Source organism: Elaeis guineensis, chromosome 8 (genome assembly GCF_000442705.2).
Source record: "Elaeis guineensis isolate ETL-2024a chromosome 8, EG11, whole genome shotgun sequence".
Taxonomy (NCBI): domain Eukaryota; kingdom Viridiplantae; phylum Streptophyta; class Magnoliopsida; order Arecales; family Arecaceae; genus Elaeis; species Elaeis guineensis.
Genome location: NC_026000.2, coordinates 1,124,567 through 1,142,374, shown reverse-complemented (window position 1 = coordinate 1,142,374; position 17,808 = coordinate 1,124,567). Strand labels below are relative to the sequence as shown.

At 38.9% G+C, this 17,808-nt stretch overlaps 2 protein-coding genes across 3 annotated transcripts; one reads left to right on the top strand and one right to left on the bottom strand.

The window, feature by feature from the left end:
- The first annotated feature begins 388 nt into the window (after nucleotides 1-388).
- On the top strand, nucleotides 389-3,153 carry LOC105050861 (protein CHLOROPLAST IMPORT APPARATUS 2). Of its 2 annotated transcripts, none has more exons than XM_010931057.4 (3): nucleotides 389-2,320; nucleotides 2,646-2,810; nucleotides 2,937-3,153. In XM_010931057.4, the coding sequence occupies exons 1-3, from the start codon at nucleotides 1,304-1,306 to the stop codon at nucleotides 3,003-3,005; spliced, it is 1,251 nt and encodes a 416-aa protein (XP_010929359.3). In that variant the 5' UTR covers nucleotides 389-1,303; the 3' UTR covers nucleotides 3,006-3,153. The 2 variants fall into 2 exon arrangements, with proteins under 2 accessions (XP_010929359.3, XP_073117970.1); XM_073261869.1 differs by having other exon boundaries at nucleotides 393-2,320; nucleotides 2,646-2,816.
- A 3,326-nt stretch (nucleotides 3,154-6,479) lies between these two features.
- LOC105050862 (uncharacterized) lies at nucleotides 6,480-10,804 on the bottom strand (the record flags this gene model as incomplete). The annotated part of the gene is given in 5 exon segments (XM_073262240.1): nucleotides 6,480-6,966; nucleotides 7,059-7,145; nucleotides 7,272-7,520; nucleotides 9,280-9,330; nucleotides 10,721-10,804. Coding segments are annotated over 5 exon segments (777 nt in total), but the record flags the coding sequence as incomplete, so codon positions are not given.
- Nucleotides 10,805-17,808: the final 7,004 nt, after the last annotated feature.

The following is a 17,808-nucleotide window of genomic DNA, read 5'->3' as shown; positions in this document are numbered from 1 at the left end:
GTTCAATTTAATTTACATATTAGAAGAATTAAATAAATTAAATAGATTAAAAATTTAAATTCAATCTAAATATGAAATAAATTAAATAAATTAAATTATTTATAATCTAAATTTATTTAATTTAAATTTAAATTTATTTATAATACATAGAAATAGATCAGATTAGTGCACGGGATTATGTTCCGCCGGCTCTAACTTGAACCATCAAACATTCATTTGCATTTGGCATGGGCATATGGGTCACACTGCATGAAATAATCTGCTAAGCACCTCACCAGGACAGTACCAGAGAGAGAGAGAAGGAGAGGGGCCTGCAGCGGTCCCAGATTGCCCAGCTGACGAAAGCGGGTCTTGTCTGTTTTGAGTGGAGATGAAAGCGAGCCTTGTCGCGTCCTCCCTTTTCTCGCCAAAACGCCTCTGCTCCGTCTTCTCGAAACCCTCGACACGCACTCATCTCCTTAACCCTCCTCGCACCCCCCGCTCTGCGCCGTTCCCACAACTTTCTCCTTCCCTCCCGAGACTGCTGACCCTCTTCCGCCTCTCTCTCTCTCTATTCCCCCCTACCTTTCTTTCTATTTCAGTTTTGGCAGGGACTTGTGCCCGTTGCCCATGGAATTCCCGATTCGATTATGAGCTTCCGAGTGAAATTTTCCCACTTGGTTCCGTGCTCTTTTCTTTGGAATTCTAGCTTGTTTCCGAAGAAGCGCTTGCCCTGTCTTTCGGCTTTGAGACCGGGAGTCTTCGGTGATGATTTTGGGATTGGAGAGTTCCCTTTCTGATCATCGGTTCCTTTCATTCTCCTGCTTTCAGGTGTAAGTTTTGCTTCTTGGAGCGAATTGGGCCGGCGTTTGTGGGCTTCGAGAGCACCGGGATCCAATCGCGGTTTTTCTAATCCCCATCTCTCTCTCTCTGTTCTGGGAATCATTCCTAATTTTTTTTTTTTTAAAAAAATTCTCTTATAAAACCTGGATTTGGAACGTTTCCCTGGGCCCCTTTTCATATTATTTTGTTAACTCTTTTGCCTACTTGATTTGGTGCTGGGTTTAGGGTTCTGGCGACTTCTGAATTCGATATATATTTCCTGCGAGGTGGGGTTTAGGGTTTTAGCAAAGTCTAAAAAATTCTGATTCCATTTCTTCATTCCCTTTTGGATCTGCACTTGATCTCTTCAATCTGGGTTTAGGGTTTTAGGATGACCTGTTGTGATGCCCAATCGCAATCCCAATCCCATCCCCATCCAAATTATGGGATTCAAAGCCCCATAGACCGTACATCACTATTCTAAAGCTTCTTCGAGGCAATAATGTCTTCGTTGCTCAGCAGCGGCGGTAGCCGAGCCTACGGGTTCGACCTCGACATCGTGAAATCCTCCTCGTCGTCAGCCCGGTCCTCCCACACCTCCTCCCCTTCCTCCACCCTCTCGGAGTCGAGCAACTCCTCCCGCACCATCTCCATCAAGAAGGCTCGAACCCCTCGAAAAAGGCCTAACCAGATCTATAATGAGGCCGCCGCCCTCCTCTCCACCATCTACCCCAACATCTTCTCCACCAAGAGCATCAGGAAGCCATCCAAGCAAACCAAGCCATTTGACTCTTTCCCCGACACCTCCTCTGAGCTCCTCCCTCCCTTGCCCGTCCTCAGCGACGCCGCATTCCTCATCCGTGAGACATCCCCTGAACAACCCTCCTTCCGAATCGAGCCTAAGCTGGAGAGTTCCATCGACAAGGAGTGCACGAGCCCGGCGAGCAATGAACTCCGAGAGGCTATCGCTATCTCCCCTTTCCCCTTTGAGGAGGATTTTGATGCAGAATCCATCCTCGATGAGGAGGTCCAAGAGGGCATCGATAGCATCATGGGCAACCTCAGCATGAACACCACCACCAATACCGACGGCAAGGATGCCTGCAGCAATAACGACTCCCTCATCGATCCCTACCTTGGGAGGCTGATGGGGTTCGGCTTGGGCGGCAAGTTCGAGCTCGGGCTTGGATTTCAGTTCCGAAGAAACATGCCCCGGGCGTTGAGGCATTTCGACGAGGGGGACTGGTGGAGGTCTCCGACGGTTCCCATGCAACAGATTGTCCCCAAATTTAAGACCTCGACGCCATCATCGGAGAAGAAGAAGAAGACGACGACGAAGGTAGAGAAGGAGGAAGTGGAAGGCCCGCCGACCGCCGCCGCCGCCGCCAAACCGGGGAACTTCAACAAGTCTGTTTTGGGCCTGAAATTGAACCATGAGGAGGTCCTCAGGGCATGGTCTGGCCATGGGTCCGTGTTCGCTGATAGCCCCGACTCGCCGCATTCCTCTGCTGAAGCTCTTGTATGTATCAAAACTCCCTTCTTGGTCGACAATTTGATATCAGAAATCACCTGATATTTCACTAGCTAGATCATCCCAACCGTCAGACAACTGGAGTTTGATCGATCTATCCGGAGACCGATGGATTTTTTTTTTTTTTTTTTTTAATTGACGCGTTAAAAGAGTTCGGATTAATTTTATAAAAGTAGTAATTTTGAAGTAGAAATGTATAGAAGAAAAACTCTTGATGCATAAGATCTTTAGGTAGCGTTATTATTGGCTTAGAATTGTGTTGTATGTTGGGCTGTATCCTGATTCCGGAGTGTCGAATTGATAATTTTGGCAGGCGAAACTAGCAGACATGGATCTGTTTCTAGAGGGTAGCTGCGGTGGTGGGGTGAGGGAGGCTAGTATGCTGAGGTACAAGGAGAAGCGGAGGACCCGACTCTTCTCCAAGAAGATCCGCTACCAGGTCCGGAAGTTGAACGCCGACCAACGCCCCCGGATGAAGGCAAGTGTAAGATTCCTCCCTTCTGTTTTCTTCCACCTCTCTTATTTATTGATTTTTTTTTTGGTTACTTGACGAATGATTCCAATGAAGAATTCTTGTTGTTGGGTCCCCCATTGTTCTTTTCAGGGCCGGTTTGTTAGGAGTTCTTCCCTTCTCCAGCAAGCTATAGAGGAAGAGAGCCTGGCCGATTCATGAGTCTATGGAGGAATACATCTGGTTAAGCGGCTGTGGTGGATGGAATAGAGAGTAGCTTGAGAGGCACCAAAATGGGAGGTTTGGGCTTTTGAAGAGAATGTGGAGAAGAGAAATAAATCCAATAAAATTTGCCTTATTATTCTTAAAACCTTTTCTTTACTTGCTGTTAGGTCTTTATTCTGGGGTCTAGCCTCTGAAAATTAGTGCATACTTGCTTATGGCTTGGAGGTTGGAAGAGTTTAACCTTGAGATGGGCTGGTGGCACTTATTTAAGTACCCGATGTCATATTGTCATCTCCATGTTTTTTTAATCATCGAGAGGGCGTGACTACGCCGAGCATAAATAGGTGTGGAAAAGCTGATGGTTAAAATTATTATTAAAAGAGGGTGAGTCAGATGTGCCGATCGGAATGCATTTTAAATGCCAAGCATGAATTCGATGGTGGTTCTAGAGGTGAAAACTCAATCTGATCATTTTCTCCGAACCAAATTATTGTTATCAACTTATCATCACAGTGGTTGGCTGGGAAATAGGAGATTTGTACGCTTTCTATCTGTTACCAGGCAACGCTTCAATTGCCACTTAAAAAGTGCGAATAAATTAGTTACGTTTTCCATCAATTCGCTTGGGAAAAGGCTGCAGATCTATTGCATCTTGTGACGACGAGTGCGCCCATGTACGTCTTCTCGGTTCTCGCTGTGCCCTCCACGGTAGAATCTGCGTTATGTATGAGAGATGGGTCAAACCCAGATTTGCTCCTCCTTCGATTTCATCAGTTAGGTCGTTCGTTCTGTGGTAGATGTAGAGTGCTCATCTTTGTCCGAGCGTGATATTGAAAAGCCATAATTTGATTACTAAAAGCCATGAAAAAGAAAAAGGTGGATCTCAACAAGGTCAATTTTAGCGAGTAACCAATCAGGGCAACCTTGTTAACAAGTTTTTTCTTGGAATCAGACCTAAAATGTTGAAGATAATCACCTAGTATTGATTGTCGGTCATTCCCATAAGATACGGTGGGATTTTTCTGGAACCATGAAGTCAACTTTGAAACGGTCTTGATTTAGAAAGGAAGAATTCAATATATATGCTCCTGCATGCATATGTGCCCTTCTCCCCTTCTCCACTGTTCATCCATGACCTACTGGTAAGTTGTAACATATAATAAAAGTTGTTTACAAAATTCAGAATAAGGTATAGAAAGAAATATTAATATGACTTGAAAAGCTGAACACCCTTTTGAAATAAATGACGTAAAGTTCAGCAATCACCAAATAACAATATCTAAGAAAAATGGCATCAAGAACAATAAAAGATGGACATTGCTTAAAAGAGCAGCAATAAGAAAATTATAATGGATAAAAAAAAATGTTTAGGATTGCCCGTCCTGTCAAAGCCAAGATCACTGGTTCTATGTCGCGGTCGGAGATTAGTGCGGTACATAAGAGATGGTTGGTGTTAGAGGCGTGATATTGTTCTACCAATCAATGATTGCTGCACAAGATTGGCGATCTAAGCAGTGACTGGGAGATGATCTTTAGCATTTTTCATATAATAAAGGCTTTCTTTTTCTATGTAAGTGTACATGCACGCATGTATATATCTATGTTAAAGAGCATATGGGAGCCCCTACTGATAGAAGTTCAAGAACGCATGGAATCTGTCGGAAGTTGTGTAACAAATCCATGTTTTTCACATGAGATGCATTTTTTATGGCATTATTATTATTATTATTATTTTTAATTCCGCTCATGAATATTTTTGGTAAATTATAATAGCATGTGATGTCTATTTGATATTAGATTTCTAAGATCTAGAGGAATAAAATAGGAGACTTAGACGATTGATTGGTTAAATGAAGGAAAAACAAGACTCCGGTTTCCTGTTCCTTGAATTGTCATGGCTATAAGGATGAACATAAAATGGTAGCATTCCATTCTCAGTTGCTAGAGTAGAGACTCCATATCAACATCTGGGTGTAACATGTTGCATTGACTAGCTACTTCAATACAATGCCTAACTGAAACTATACTGTCAGGATTGACGATGTTCTCATTGCATAATAACCTTTGCATAGCCTGTGACATTAGGGGTCCATGTGAACATGAGTCAAGTCACTGATAGCGACCTAGACTAAGATACAAGTTTGTGTACAATGGCTTATTGGCTGTATTTCTCACCTATTAACAGAATACTCGATTAAAGTTGTGCTGATAATTCGTTCAGGACTTGAGTTTTGATTTCTTTATGGCAGTCATGAAGTTAAGACAGTACATTCCTCTTCAAGCTGTGAGAGTGAGAAGTGTGGTGTGAATTCTTGATTCCATCGTATTGATTAATCAAACATATATTAGCACATGTGGGCAGATCGGAGTGCATGCACAAGTTATTGAAGAAAAGGGACAAGATGACTTTTTAACTTTTAAATAGTCTGGAATGCACCAACTTGTTATTGAGAACAAAAGAATGTGATTATGTTAATTATCGCTTGCTTACCAACTGCATTCCCTTCTGGCACAAGTCCAAATTTCTATTTATTCTGATTATCATGGCACTTCAAAAATGTTTTAATTATACGTTGTTATTTGCAAACTTTATACAAAGGTATTTGACATAATCGTGCAAGTTTATAGGAGCTTCGGTGTAAAATTAGAGAGCAGAAAGTTGTTTGTATCATAACCAAACAAGAATAACTGACCAATTTATATTACCCGTACAAAAATCATCAAGTTTGTTCATGTACCAATCTCCACTCATGTAACCTTTTCAGTTGACCTGTTCTGGTGCCACCAGAGTATCAGAAGCTTTCAATAATTGCATCAATTTCTTCACTTGAGCAGCCACTAATATAAAAAACCTCTGTTTTTTATGTTCCCATACAAAAACCACTTAGATTTCGTTTCCTCTTCTTTGAAACGTAATTTAATGAGCCCAGCACAAGTAACTAAATTATCAATAACTTCTTAAGCTAACTTACCAGTATATAACTTGCAATATGGCTTCAAGACAAGCTGGTGGTTCTCACTGGAGAACATATTCTATCTTGATACAACTGTATGAATTAAACCAAGTAATTTGAATTTATTCAGCAGTTGACCAACACACTCGAATATATTGGAAGGTTTGATCTCATATCATGGCTGATGAGATGTACGTCTGGTCTCTCCCCCTCTCTGGGGGGTTTGACTTTATGTGCTATAAAATTTTAGCTGATGGCTGTACTCTTCCAAGTTTTGACTGTTTAATAAACTCTCTTTGATTCAAATAAAAGGTTCAATCTCCAGCGTAGCAGAACACATCATATTGACCCAGCAGATATGCGTTTTTTTTATGACACTATACCACGTCCAGTATGATCAGCAATCCAACATGATGGTCTTATTATTACATTTGTTTCCCATCACATTAATCTGGTCTAGCACAAACATAAAGGAATCATACATTTGACATGCATGGGAGAGAGTACAAAGCATAACTAATGGCAAAAATGGAGTGTTATGATAATAAATAAAGAAAAGTTTGTTGTACAATTTTATCGTTTGTTGTTGGCTCAACAGCTGCTTGCCATAACAATATAGATTCTGAGTAATGATAACTATTACTAGTAATTTTTAAGATAGTACAACAACTTAACATTTATGAGATGATTTTCAGATGTCATTCCCTTACCTTAACCTCAGCAACAGGAACATAGATCACACTTTGTTCAGTCAAATGAGTTTTGACTGATTCACTCTCATTATCTTTGCATGATAGCAGTGCCTTCTTCAAGTTCTGAAGCCTTTCTTCAAGACCACACAGTCTTTCAATCTCAGCCAAGTAAAGCTGCTGGTTCTCGGTCATCTCATGTTGCTGAAATACAGTTCCTCTCCTGGTTCTGAATGCTCTCTCCAAGGTAAACTTACTTCTTCGACCACATACTTGTTTCTTGAGGTTCATGCTGTTGGTAACTGATGTTCTCGCCTATATGAAGGATTATTAAGTTGACATAGCCCACAGAGGTGGAACAAACCTAAAAAGGTGGAATTCATGCATAATGTTAAAAACTGTTATACCTGACTGTGTGGTAAAATTAGCTCCAACAAATTTCCATTGACAGATATGGAGGGGCCTTGATTCGCAGTAAGACTGGTTCTGAAAGTCTGCAAATAACACCAGATCAAGGGCATTGATCACATTGGATCCTTGAAAGATGAAACACATCTAAGTCAAAACAAACTAAAGAAGAAAATGTGCATCCGATAAGACCACAATATCTGATGTATTACCTGAAATTCATTAGTGGACCGTGTATTGGCAGCTCTTTTATGCTGCATTCTTGAAGGGATGTTCATTGATCTTTGTGTCTTTCTCTGGAGAATATTTCTAAAATTTCCACGTACATGAATGATGGATGACAAGGGTAGCAAAATAGAATCGTCAACTGATGCAACTTCATCAAAGCTTCGTGACTTTCCAGCATTTATTCTTGTTCTTTTGGTGACACTATTAACGTGATGTGGTTTGGTGATTCCTGCCTGTTATCAAGATTGGAAAATGATTTTAAATCTCTTATAACTGATACAGAAGGAACATGAGATATAATTTGGTAACACAAACCAAACTGAATCTAGAATGTGCATCAATCTACTTGGTCTATACCCGAATATCCAACCAAAGTGAATCTAATATCTACATCATGTACTTTGACTACGTCTAAATATCTTACACACATATTCCATGTATTCTGAAAGGCTTTCATAAAGCATATGTCCCCAATATGATTGAATGATAAAATAGTACTTATAAAGTTAATGGCCTAATTCTTGACAATACTATTAGAAGTAAAAAAGTCCACGGTATGGAAAGCATGAAATCCAAAGAGCAGAGTTTGCATTTCAAATTATTTCTGATAGTTTTAACTCACAGCTTCTTTTGACTGACAGCAGGCAAAGATGCTAATTTAGTCCTTCCTAACAAGATAACCACATATTATAAAGGCCATAACGAAAAAGAGGATGTAAGCCCGTTAGTGCCTTGATCCACACACATAGCATCAACTGCTACAAAATCAGTGTAATAGCAGAGTAAGAATACTTTCTGCTTGAGGAATTCTACCACCAAACAATGAGAACTTTATGGCAGCCTCGGGTATGCCTTCAGTAAGTAGTTTCAACTAGTCTATCTCCATAGACCTATGTCAGTCCAAGAAAAGGTTGCTTGAGAGAGGAGGAAAAAGACACTTTTGAGTTGCAGATATCCTTGGTGAGCTCTAGGATTGGGTGTGTTTGCTTACATGCTTGGAAAATCTTCCTTAACACACGGAGTGTATTCCGCAACGTTATCACATGAGCAAGGAAAATGGGATATGGAGCAAATAGTTGAATATGATGTGGAAGGAGATAACTTAATAGCAGAACTGTTAACCATAAAGCAACAAGGTCGACGAATCCATGTCTCAGTTACAACAATGTAACATGAGAAGATATTGTTTTGTTGATTGCCGAAATTGTTGATAAACGGAAAGAGGTTAGATGTAGCATAAATCACTACGCTAAGCAAAAGTGGAAGGTTTATAGCAGTATACAGGTAGGGAAGAATGTCTGTAGGTAAATGAGTAGGTTGCTGACAAGAGTAAGGTATAATTTAGGTGGTGTATCATGAAGAAAGAAGTTCCAAATCCAATGCCATTAAAATCATCATGCTTGCTAATTCCATCTTTTGTGCACACTAAACCAATAAAGTGATTCATGCAGTAATTAAGAAGGGCTGGTATTCAGCGTTAGATCATTGCTTAGACTGGAGTCAAGACTTGCATAACTTCAGAGGTGTCATTTCTTAGTTTTCAAATCTACGTAAGACCCATCAATATGGGATTTATAGAGGAAAGCATGTTTAACAGAATGATGATTTTGGATAATATACAAATAACAACCTCTAACATATTCAATTGAGAAGAATCAAGTTATGCATGGAAGCATTCAATAATTTATATGATTTAATTCTGACCAAAAATTATGTAAAGTTGGCTTGAAAATCTTTCAAATCCATGCATAAAGAGGCTGAACCAGGAAGTTATGATGCATGCCTTTGGATCATTTCTATAACAGACCTGTAACTAAGAAGGCTTGAAAAGATCAAAGACTTGAGGGGAACATAGCATATTAATTTTGCATATGAAAGAGAAACCACAGTAAGTTAAAAAAGGATAATAAATAACCTTTCAGAAAGCACTCTAATATTGTCAATGATAGATAACAGAGAAAAGAAAAAAAAATTAGAATGGTGATAAGTGACCTTTCTCGTTTTAAGAGCAGCATATCGTGCATTTTTAAACCACTTGCTGACCTGTGAATAGCAGATAAGAAAATGGGGTAAGATGATGATTAAAGAAGCTTGATTAAGATAAAACTGTAGGTTAAACTTAATTAGATCTGATTGCTTTAACAGAGGAAAAAAGTTGAACTGCTGACACTGGTGAAGCCCTTAAAAACCTCTTCCAGCAAAATCTATATCCATCTATATCTTTTGCTTCACAGTAGCTGCGGCTGATGACCTTTCCATTACAATTAATCACAATGCTAGCAACCAGAATTAAAGGTATCATTTGGGGTTGTGTAGTCGCAGGACTGTATGTTATCTTTTGAGGTTATCTAGTTGCACGACTGCATGTTCGACTCTAACCGCAAACCTTTGCAATGAACCCTAACATGTAGCAGTTGTAGTAGGATAGCACCCTTTGAGACACTTGCACAACAGGTGGAGTCTTTTACAAGCTCATCCCACAGCCTCGCAGTTGGATGATATGATAACCGAGATGGGTTCCAGCCAGAGCTTCCTATCTCTCATCCCTGTCAAATCCCTCCATGTATGCCTTTGTGCATGCAACATGGTGGTCATTTTTTCCTTCTTGGTCAAAAAAGGGGTGCTGTTTGGGGAGGAGGGGGGGGCGGGGCATAGGGTTAATGCGATATATGTTGATTGTGTGTTGACGAAGAATTTGATATTGCATTGTCTTGAGGCAGTGGTCTACAACTTTGTGACTAGGAACTGGGCATTATTTGCAATCTGGCATGGAAATTCATTAGGAAACTAAAGGATGGCCTCATGCTTTGGGACTTCTAAAAAGCTTGATTTTGATGGTATCTCCATGTGTGACATTGCACCACCTAGCATATGCACGAGGGACCACAGCATAGTTACCCATGTAGCATAGCTTCCACTATAGCTTCAACACAAGCATCAGTGCCAGTCTATGCAATGTTAAATGGATTATAGAAAATTTTTTGTGCAATATTATTGCTTGGGCACCGGTGGAAGCCCACCTCAGTAACTCGCTTTCTTCTTTAAGAAGGTCAGGTTCCTCCAGTTTTGCCAATAGGTATGCAAATGGGTAGGTAGGTTATTCCTCAAAGGAAGGTATGGAGAGGGAAGATTTATATGCCATGCTAGTTTAATATAATTTACTTGATAAGATCAAGGATACTGAGTAGAAATATAATTATATAGTGTTTAAAAACAAAAAAGAAGTAATGTTATTATCGAAAATTTCAGCAGAAATATGGATCTTTCATAACTTGGTTTACACTAGTAAAATCAATAAAAGAAATGATTTTTTCTCAGATGAATTCCTTTTTGCATTGGCATATTAAATTCCCACAAAACATTTGCTATAAAATAATACATATTTACATCACTTTCTACATGAATAAGCAATCACAGAGAAATACATGCTCACCTTCTCTGATGAAATACCCAATTGTTTTGAGAGATTCTCCTTGACAGCCCTTGAAGGAAGTTCATTCTCAGCAAAAACCTGGCGGAGCTTCTGTTGTAACACACGAAAAATTGGGTGATGTCATGTGTTTTGCAATGCAGATGAGATGTGCATCCCTTAGAAATGAAGAACTTTATCTGGATAAGATGTGCATCCCTTGAAACATCATGTCAGAGCACAAAAAATTGATCAGATGGCATGTTATAAGTGAGTCTCCAATGTTGTCATAAGTCCTTCCTTGCGTTCATGGAGTCTGCCACAAATATGAGCAATCTCCATTCAGATAGCACACAGTAGTTAGTGAACGACCCTTCATATTTGTACTTGTGCACCCTCCAAATTTGTGAAGCATCAAAGACCTTCAAGAGCCACCATAACCTCATATAGGCTCATAAAACTTAAAACAATCCATAATCAAGTTAAACATAGTAATTCTGAATTTCCATTGGACCCTGATCATGAAATTAATGACCAACAATGTTGAGATTGAACTTTTCAACAGCCAGTGAAGTCCGAAGGTACAAGGTCAACACCCTATATCCACAATGACACAATATCCTAGAGAAATCATCAAGAAGCTTATCCCTACGATAAAAAGTTGAAGCACATTGTGATCTAAATCCAGGAATTCAAAAGTTGATAGGCAATTTGAATATTCGTATAGTTCCGAGGACCTAATACCTCTTCCAAGGAAGATTTCAGAACTACAAATGATCTAGTTAGATGCTAGTGCTACTAACAATAACCTCATACACAACAACCATCAAATAGAAGAATAATGCTATCACCAAATCATGTTCCTGACAGACAACTACAGAAATCAAACTGTCAAGGATGTAATTAGTTGTTATTGATGATAACCTTGGGTCCCATTAACAATAACCTAATTTGTAATTGATTGCTTCATACATATCAACTACCAAACAAAGTAATAAGATTCACCAAATCACATTCCTGACATGCAACTACAGATATCAAACTGTCAAATTTCAGCACCCTGGTGCAATTTTACAGATCCACCTTTTTAAACTATAAAACATGATCAAAAATCCTATTTCATTTTGACCGCTAAGGATGGCTTGTTTAACTTGCATCAACTCAAAGCTGGTCCATGGCAGTCCGTCATTAATGTCTAAATCAAATAGTACCAGCAAATATTTTATTAGTAGCTGGCCACCCACGATCAACCATGAACAGTCCTTCAATTCCTTGAAGCATGATCACCTTTGAGATTTTCTTTCTTCTCTTCTAACTAAAGATGTCCACTGGTACTCCCCTATCCTTCATGAGGTCTAAGAACTTCCAAAACCAATTTGAGATTAAGACCCTTTATCTCTTTTTTTTTTTTTTTGTTACTTATTGAATCTCAGTGTTGCTAACTCCTTGGCAGGTATGATTCCTGCAACAAAACTACATCTAGGTTGGATTAGCAATGTGCCTTTTTCTTTGTTTTTTTTGTTTGGCATAAAGAGATCATATGGCAATTCCATTTAATTCTCATTCTGATGTACAAAGTAATCAACCCCAATTAGCTTCCTAAGGTTTATAGGGAGTTGGAGTACAGTATTTTGTTGTCCACCAAAAAACTGGTTGTTCTGTTTGAGAAGTATTTTATAATTGCATGCTTCTATGGTACATGCACATCAGTACTTAACAAAAAAGCTTCATGAAAAGCTATGTCCTGTTGACACCAGACCATATTTATTCCTATTCAACATCATTAGTTGGCAGTTCATCTTGTTTATATAACAATATCTCACTCCAGCCCTGCATGAATCTGTGAAAAGAACCAGTTGGCCAAAGTTCCCCAATTTGTTTAGTAAATGGTTGTTCTAAAGTATCATTGGTATCCCATATGGCACCACAATTTTCTCACTCCTCTTTCCTGCTCCCCAGACCTCAATGCTTACACCAACTGTCATAGCCCAAAACCTAGCCCAACCAAGCCCAATCCAGCAAACCCAAGCCCAAAAAAATAAATAAATAAATAAATAAATATATATATATAAATAAATAAATAAATAAATAATAAAATTTAAAAAATTGATGAGAGAGAGAGTTTCTCTCTCTTCTCTCTCTTCTTTCAATCTGAACCCTGACTTTCTCTCTCTAGAATTGGACTTTCTCTCTCTACTTTCTCTCTCTATAATTTTCTCTCTCTATGTTGTTTCTCTCTCTTGATGGATTTCTCTCTCTCTAAAGTTATTCCTCTAGGATTAGCGTAGTGGAAGGCTTCATCTGATGATTTTGATCGAGTTTAGAGAAGAGTCTGATTTTAAGTGAGGTTTTGATTTTGGAATTTGTTAGATTTAATTTTGAATTAAAATTAATGTAAAAATATAATTTTGGATAATAGGCACGGAAGAATCTCCTAGAAGTTAGTCGATCCGTTCATTCAGTGCTCCGTGAAGAGTAAGTAATGAATCATCTTCTCGAGATATTTCATATTTATTCTGAAAATAAATAATTATTCTCTGAAATTATGCATGAATTATGAATTATGTTTTGAAAGAAAAGTACTTTTGAAATATTATGGTACGTTGATTATGTACATGTTCAGTGAAAAATTATGATATATTATGATACAAAGTGTTTTGATACAGATCGGATTTATGCTCTCAGCCTAACTATGTTTCAGTGGGCCCCGCCAATGGGGATTATACGTTGGTACTTTGTGGACCCTGCCAGTGGGGGTTGTGCACTGGTATTTGTGGACCCTGCCAGTAGGGGTTGTGTGCTGGTATTCTGTGGACCCTGCCAATGGGAGTTAAACGTTGGTCATAGTCAAGACTGTTGAGTTACGAGTGTTTTGAATCGAATCGGATTTATGATTATATTATATGTGAATATTTGAAAATATTTGATTTGTATTAAATCAACATGAAATATACTCTTATGTTTATATGCAGCATTATTCTTGAAAATTATATAATATCTGAATTATTTAGTTGAGATATTTGTTACTTACTGGGCTGTCTAGCTCATTTCCTTTCTTTCTATTTTTCAGATTCAGATAATTAATTTCGAGCGTGGGAAGAAATATTGGGACAGAGCTTTTAGAGGCGAGATTTAGCGTTGTCAACTTCATTGAACTTAGATCTATTGTTTTATTTTTAGTAAAATTTTATTGGATGTAAGATCTTTGATTTAATTACTTGAATTAAAGTTGAAGAATAATTATTTGAATTTATTCCGCTGTGATGCATTGATATCGTGATGAGATGCCTTGCATGCTTATGGAGAGAGTTCTTCATGAGTATGCGGTGGTTGCCGCGACCCTTGATTCACGATCTCGGGTCGGGGGCGTGACAATTAATATGGTATCAGAGCATAAGTGGATAAATTATGACACAGAGAATTTTACATAGTATGAGTGTAGGTGGGTAAACATTAGGAATATTGGGACGTTAAAATATGAGCATCATAATAAACCCATCCTAACAAATAGACAAAATGAATCTAATAAGGTTTTATTACTACAAGGTTATCATGCCTCCCCATAGAATGACAAGAACTACTCAAGGAATTGCAAGAGAGACATCACAACCACGGGATGGTAGCACTCCCCATCTGATCAGTGGCACCCCTCAGGAGGAGGGAGTCGTAGATCCTAATGGGAGTACTTCGAGAGCACGTCAAGAACCAGATATGGCTCAGTTAATGCAGACCCTAATCAGGATGGTACAAGCGCAACAACAAATACAGCAGCAAATGCTTGAACAACAGCAGATACAACGAGATATACAACAACATCAGCATCCACCACCACAACATGGAGAACAACCAGTACAACGGAACAACATTTCAGAATTTAAAAAGCTTGCCCCTTCAGTTTTCAAGGGGACTACTGAACCTCTGGAGGCTGATAACTGGATAATAGAGATGGAGAAGGCCTTCGCTGTCTAAGAGTGTCTTGATGAAGAAAAGATTCGATATGCAGCTTATTTACTACAAGGAGAAGCATACAACTGGTGTCAGCGACTACAGCGCAAGCATGAACAAGACGGCGAAATACTTACCTGGGAAAGATTTCGGATTGCATTCTATGATCAGTATTTTTTTCGGAGTATAAGGATTCAGAAAGAGCAAGAGTTTATTTATTTGAAGCAAAAGGGTATGAGTGTGACTGAATATGAAGCAAAATTTACAGAGTTAACAAAATTTACTCTGAGATTAGTGGATGGTAAGCAAGAACGCGTTCACAAGTTTGAGATGGAACTGAGAACTGAGATTCGAAAACAAGTGGTTCCATATGAATTGACAACTTATGCCGATGTGGTAAACAAAGCACTGATAATTGAAAGGGAAGTCAATGAAAAACGCATGGAAAGGGAAAGAAAGCAAAGAAAGAGAGCAAAATCAAATGATACACAAAGGCAGAATAATAAAAACATCAAAAGATCAGCTAAGAGAGCAGTAGACAATAAGACTCAACAGATTGATGGTGAGCCGTGCTCCAGATGTGGCAAAAATTATGCAGACAAGGATTGCTATTGAAATACAGGTGCTTGTTTCAAATGTGGTCAGATGGATCATAAAATTGCTAGCTGCCCGCTAAATACAGAAAATCAAGTTGGCCAAAGAACTCATGAAGGACAACATAAGGGTGGTGGACAGATTTCTAAAACCCAGGGAAGAGTTTATGCGCTTACTCAACAGAATGCACAGGCTTCCAATACAATGGTGACAGGTATGAAAAATTTCGAGGACGAAATTTTTTTTTAGGGGTGAAGAATGTTATAGCCCAAAACCTAGCACAACCAAGCCCAATCCAGCAAACCCAAGCCCAAAAAAAAAAAAAAAAAAAAAAAAACAGAGGAATCAAAATCGGGAAGACTCCCGATAGGAGTCTTCTTCTCCGGTGAGACCCGGGCGAGATCAAAATCCTAGGACCTCTCGGAGTCCTAGGGTTCTCTATAAAAGGACCTTTCCCTCCCTTGAAGCCGATCATCGGCCCTTTTCCCCTCTTTTCCTCTCCGATTTTCTCGAATTAGAGCCGCGGATCCTTGCTTCGTTTTCACCGTGATTGCCGCCGGTGGGGTCACCGGAGGCCGAGGTGAGTCTTCCTCTTCTTCCTCTCTTCTTTCCCCTTCCTCCCGTGCATTTGTGCGCGGCTGCCGGCGACGAGAGTCGCCGATTTCCGGTCGGAAAAAGGGACTTCTGTTTTGGTCTCTTTTTCCCGTGAATTTTTCGGCGCCGGCGATCGCAATCGATCACCGGCCATGCTCCTCCATGACCGAGGGAGTGGCCCCCCTCTGCCGCCGGCCTCCGCCGCGGCGGCCGTGGCCTGAACGGCCCGGCACAAGGAGGGGACTGCCGTCCCCTGTTCGGCCTGGAAGGAACCGAGAGAAGAAAGAAGAAAAAAGAAGAAAAAGAAAAGAAAAAAAAGAAAAAGAGAAAAAGAAAAGAAAAAGAAGAAAAGAAGAAAAAAAAAGAGAGAAAAGGAAAGAAAAAGAAGAAAAAGAAAAAAAAAAAAAAAAAAGAAAAGAAAGAAAAAAATAAATATATATATAAATAAATAAATAAATAATAAAATTAAAAAAAATGATGAGAGAGAGAGTTTCTCTCTCTTCTCTCTCTTCTTTCAGTCTGAATCCTGACTTTCTCTCTCTGGAATTGGACTTTCTCTCTCTACTTTCTCTCTCTAAAATTTTCTCTCTCTAGATTGTTTCTCTCTCTTGATGGATTTCTCTCTCTCTAAAGTTATTCCTCTAGGATTAGCGTAGTGGAAGGCTTCATCTGATGATTTTGATCGAGTTTAGGAAAGTCTGATTTTAAGTGAGATTTTGATTTTGGAATTTGTTAGATTTAATTTTGAATTAAAATTAATATAAAAATATAATTTTGGATAATAGGCACGGAAGAATCTCCTAGAAGTTAGTCGATCCGTTCATTCAGTGCTCCGTGAAGAGTAAGTAATGAATCATCTTCTCAAGATATTTCATATTTATTCTGAAAATAAATAATTATTCTCTAAAATTATGCATGAATTATGAATTATGTTTTGAAAGAAAAGTACTTTTGAAATATTATAGTACGTCGATTATGCACATGTTCAGTGAAAAATTATGATATATTATGATACAAAGTGTTTTGATACAGATCGGATTTATGCTCTCAGCCTAACTATGTTTCAGTGGACCCCGCCAATGGGGATTATACGTTGGTACTTTGTGGACCCTGCCAGCGGGGGTTGTGCGCTGGTATTTGTGGACCCTGCCAGTGGGGGTTGTGCGCTGGTATTCTGTGGACCCCGCCAATGGGGGTTAAACGTTGGTCATAGTCAAGGCTGTTGAGTTACGAGTATTTTGAATCGAATCAGATTTATGATTATATTATATGTGAATATTTGAAAATATTTGATTTGTATTAAATCAGCATGAAATATACGCTTATATTTATTTGCAGCATTATTCTTGAAAATTATATAATATTTGAATTATCTAGTTGAGATATTTGTTACTTACTGGGCTGTCTAGCTCATTTCCTTTCTTTCTATTTTTTAGATTCAGATAATTAATTTCGAGCGTGGGAAGAAATATTGGGACAGAGCTTTTAGAGGCGAGATTTAGCGTTGTCAACTTCATTGAACTTAGATCTATTGTTTTATTTTTAGTAAAATTTTATTGGATGTAAGATCTTTGATTTAATTACTTGAATTAAAGTTGAAGAATAATTATTTGAATTTATTCCGCTGTGATGCATTGATATCGTGATGAGATGCCTTGCATGCTTATGGAGAGAGTTCTTCATGAGTATGCGGCGGTTGCCGCGACCCTCGATTCACGATCTCGGGTCGGGGGCGTGACACCAACCATAGAGGGGACAAAAAAAAAATCTTATAAATCAACATACTGCAAATAGCTTCTTTAGCTTCCTCAAGGTCCTCATCTGTTGGAAAAATGATAAATTGCTAGAGCATCAATATTTGAGACCATGTAAAGTTTCATACTACCAAAGTTTCTAAAAGCCGCTGCAGTATGCAGGTGGTCAAGGTATCACAAAAGTGCCTAAGCAATATGCAGCTACTTGGACAGGCAGCTATGCAA

Bases quoted from the DNA above. Each gene is read 5' to 3' on its own strand.
- LOC105050861 (XM_073261869.1), top strand. From the start codon at position 1,304: ATGTCTTCGTTGCTCAGCAGCGGCGGTAGCCGAGCCTACGGGTTCGAC. The intron at 2,321-2,645 runs GTATGTATCAAA...TAATTTTGGCAG, and splicing joins ATTCCTCTGCTGAAGCTCTT to GCGAAACTAGCAGACATGGA. The intron at 2,817-2,936 runs GTAAGATTCCTC...TGTTCTTTTCAG, and splicing joins GCCCCCGGATGAAGGCAAGT to GGCCGGTTTGTTAGGAGTTC.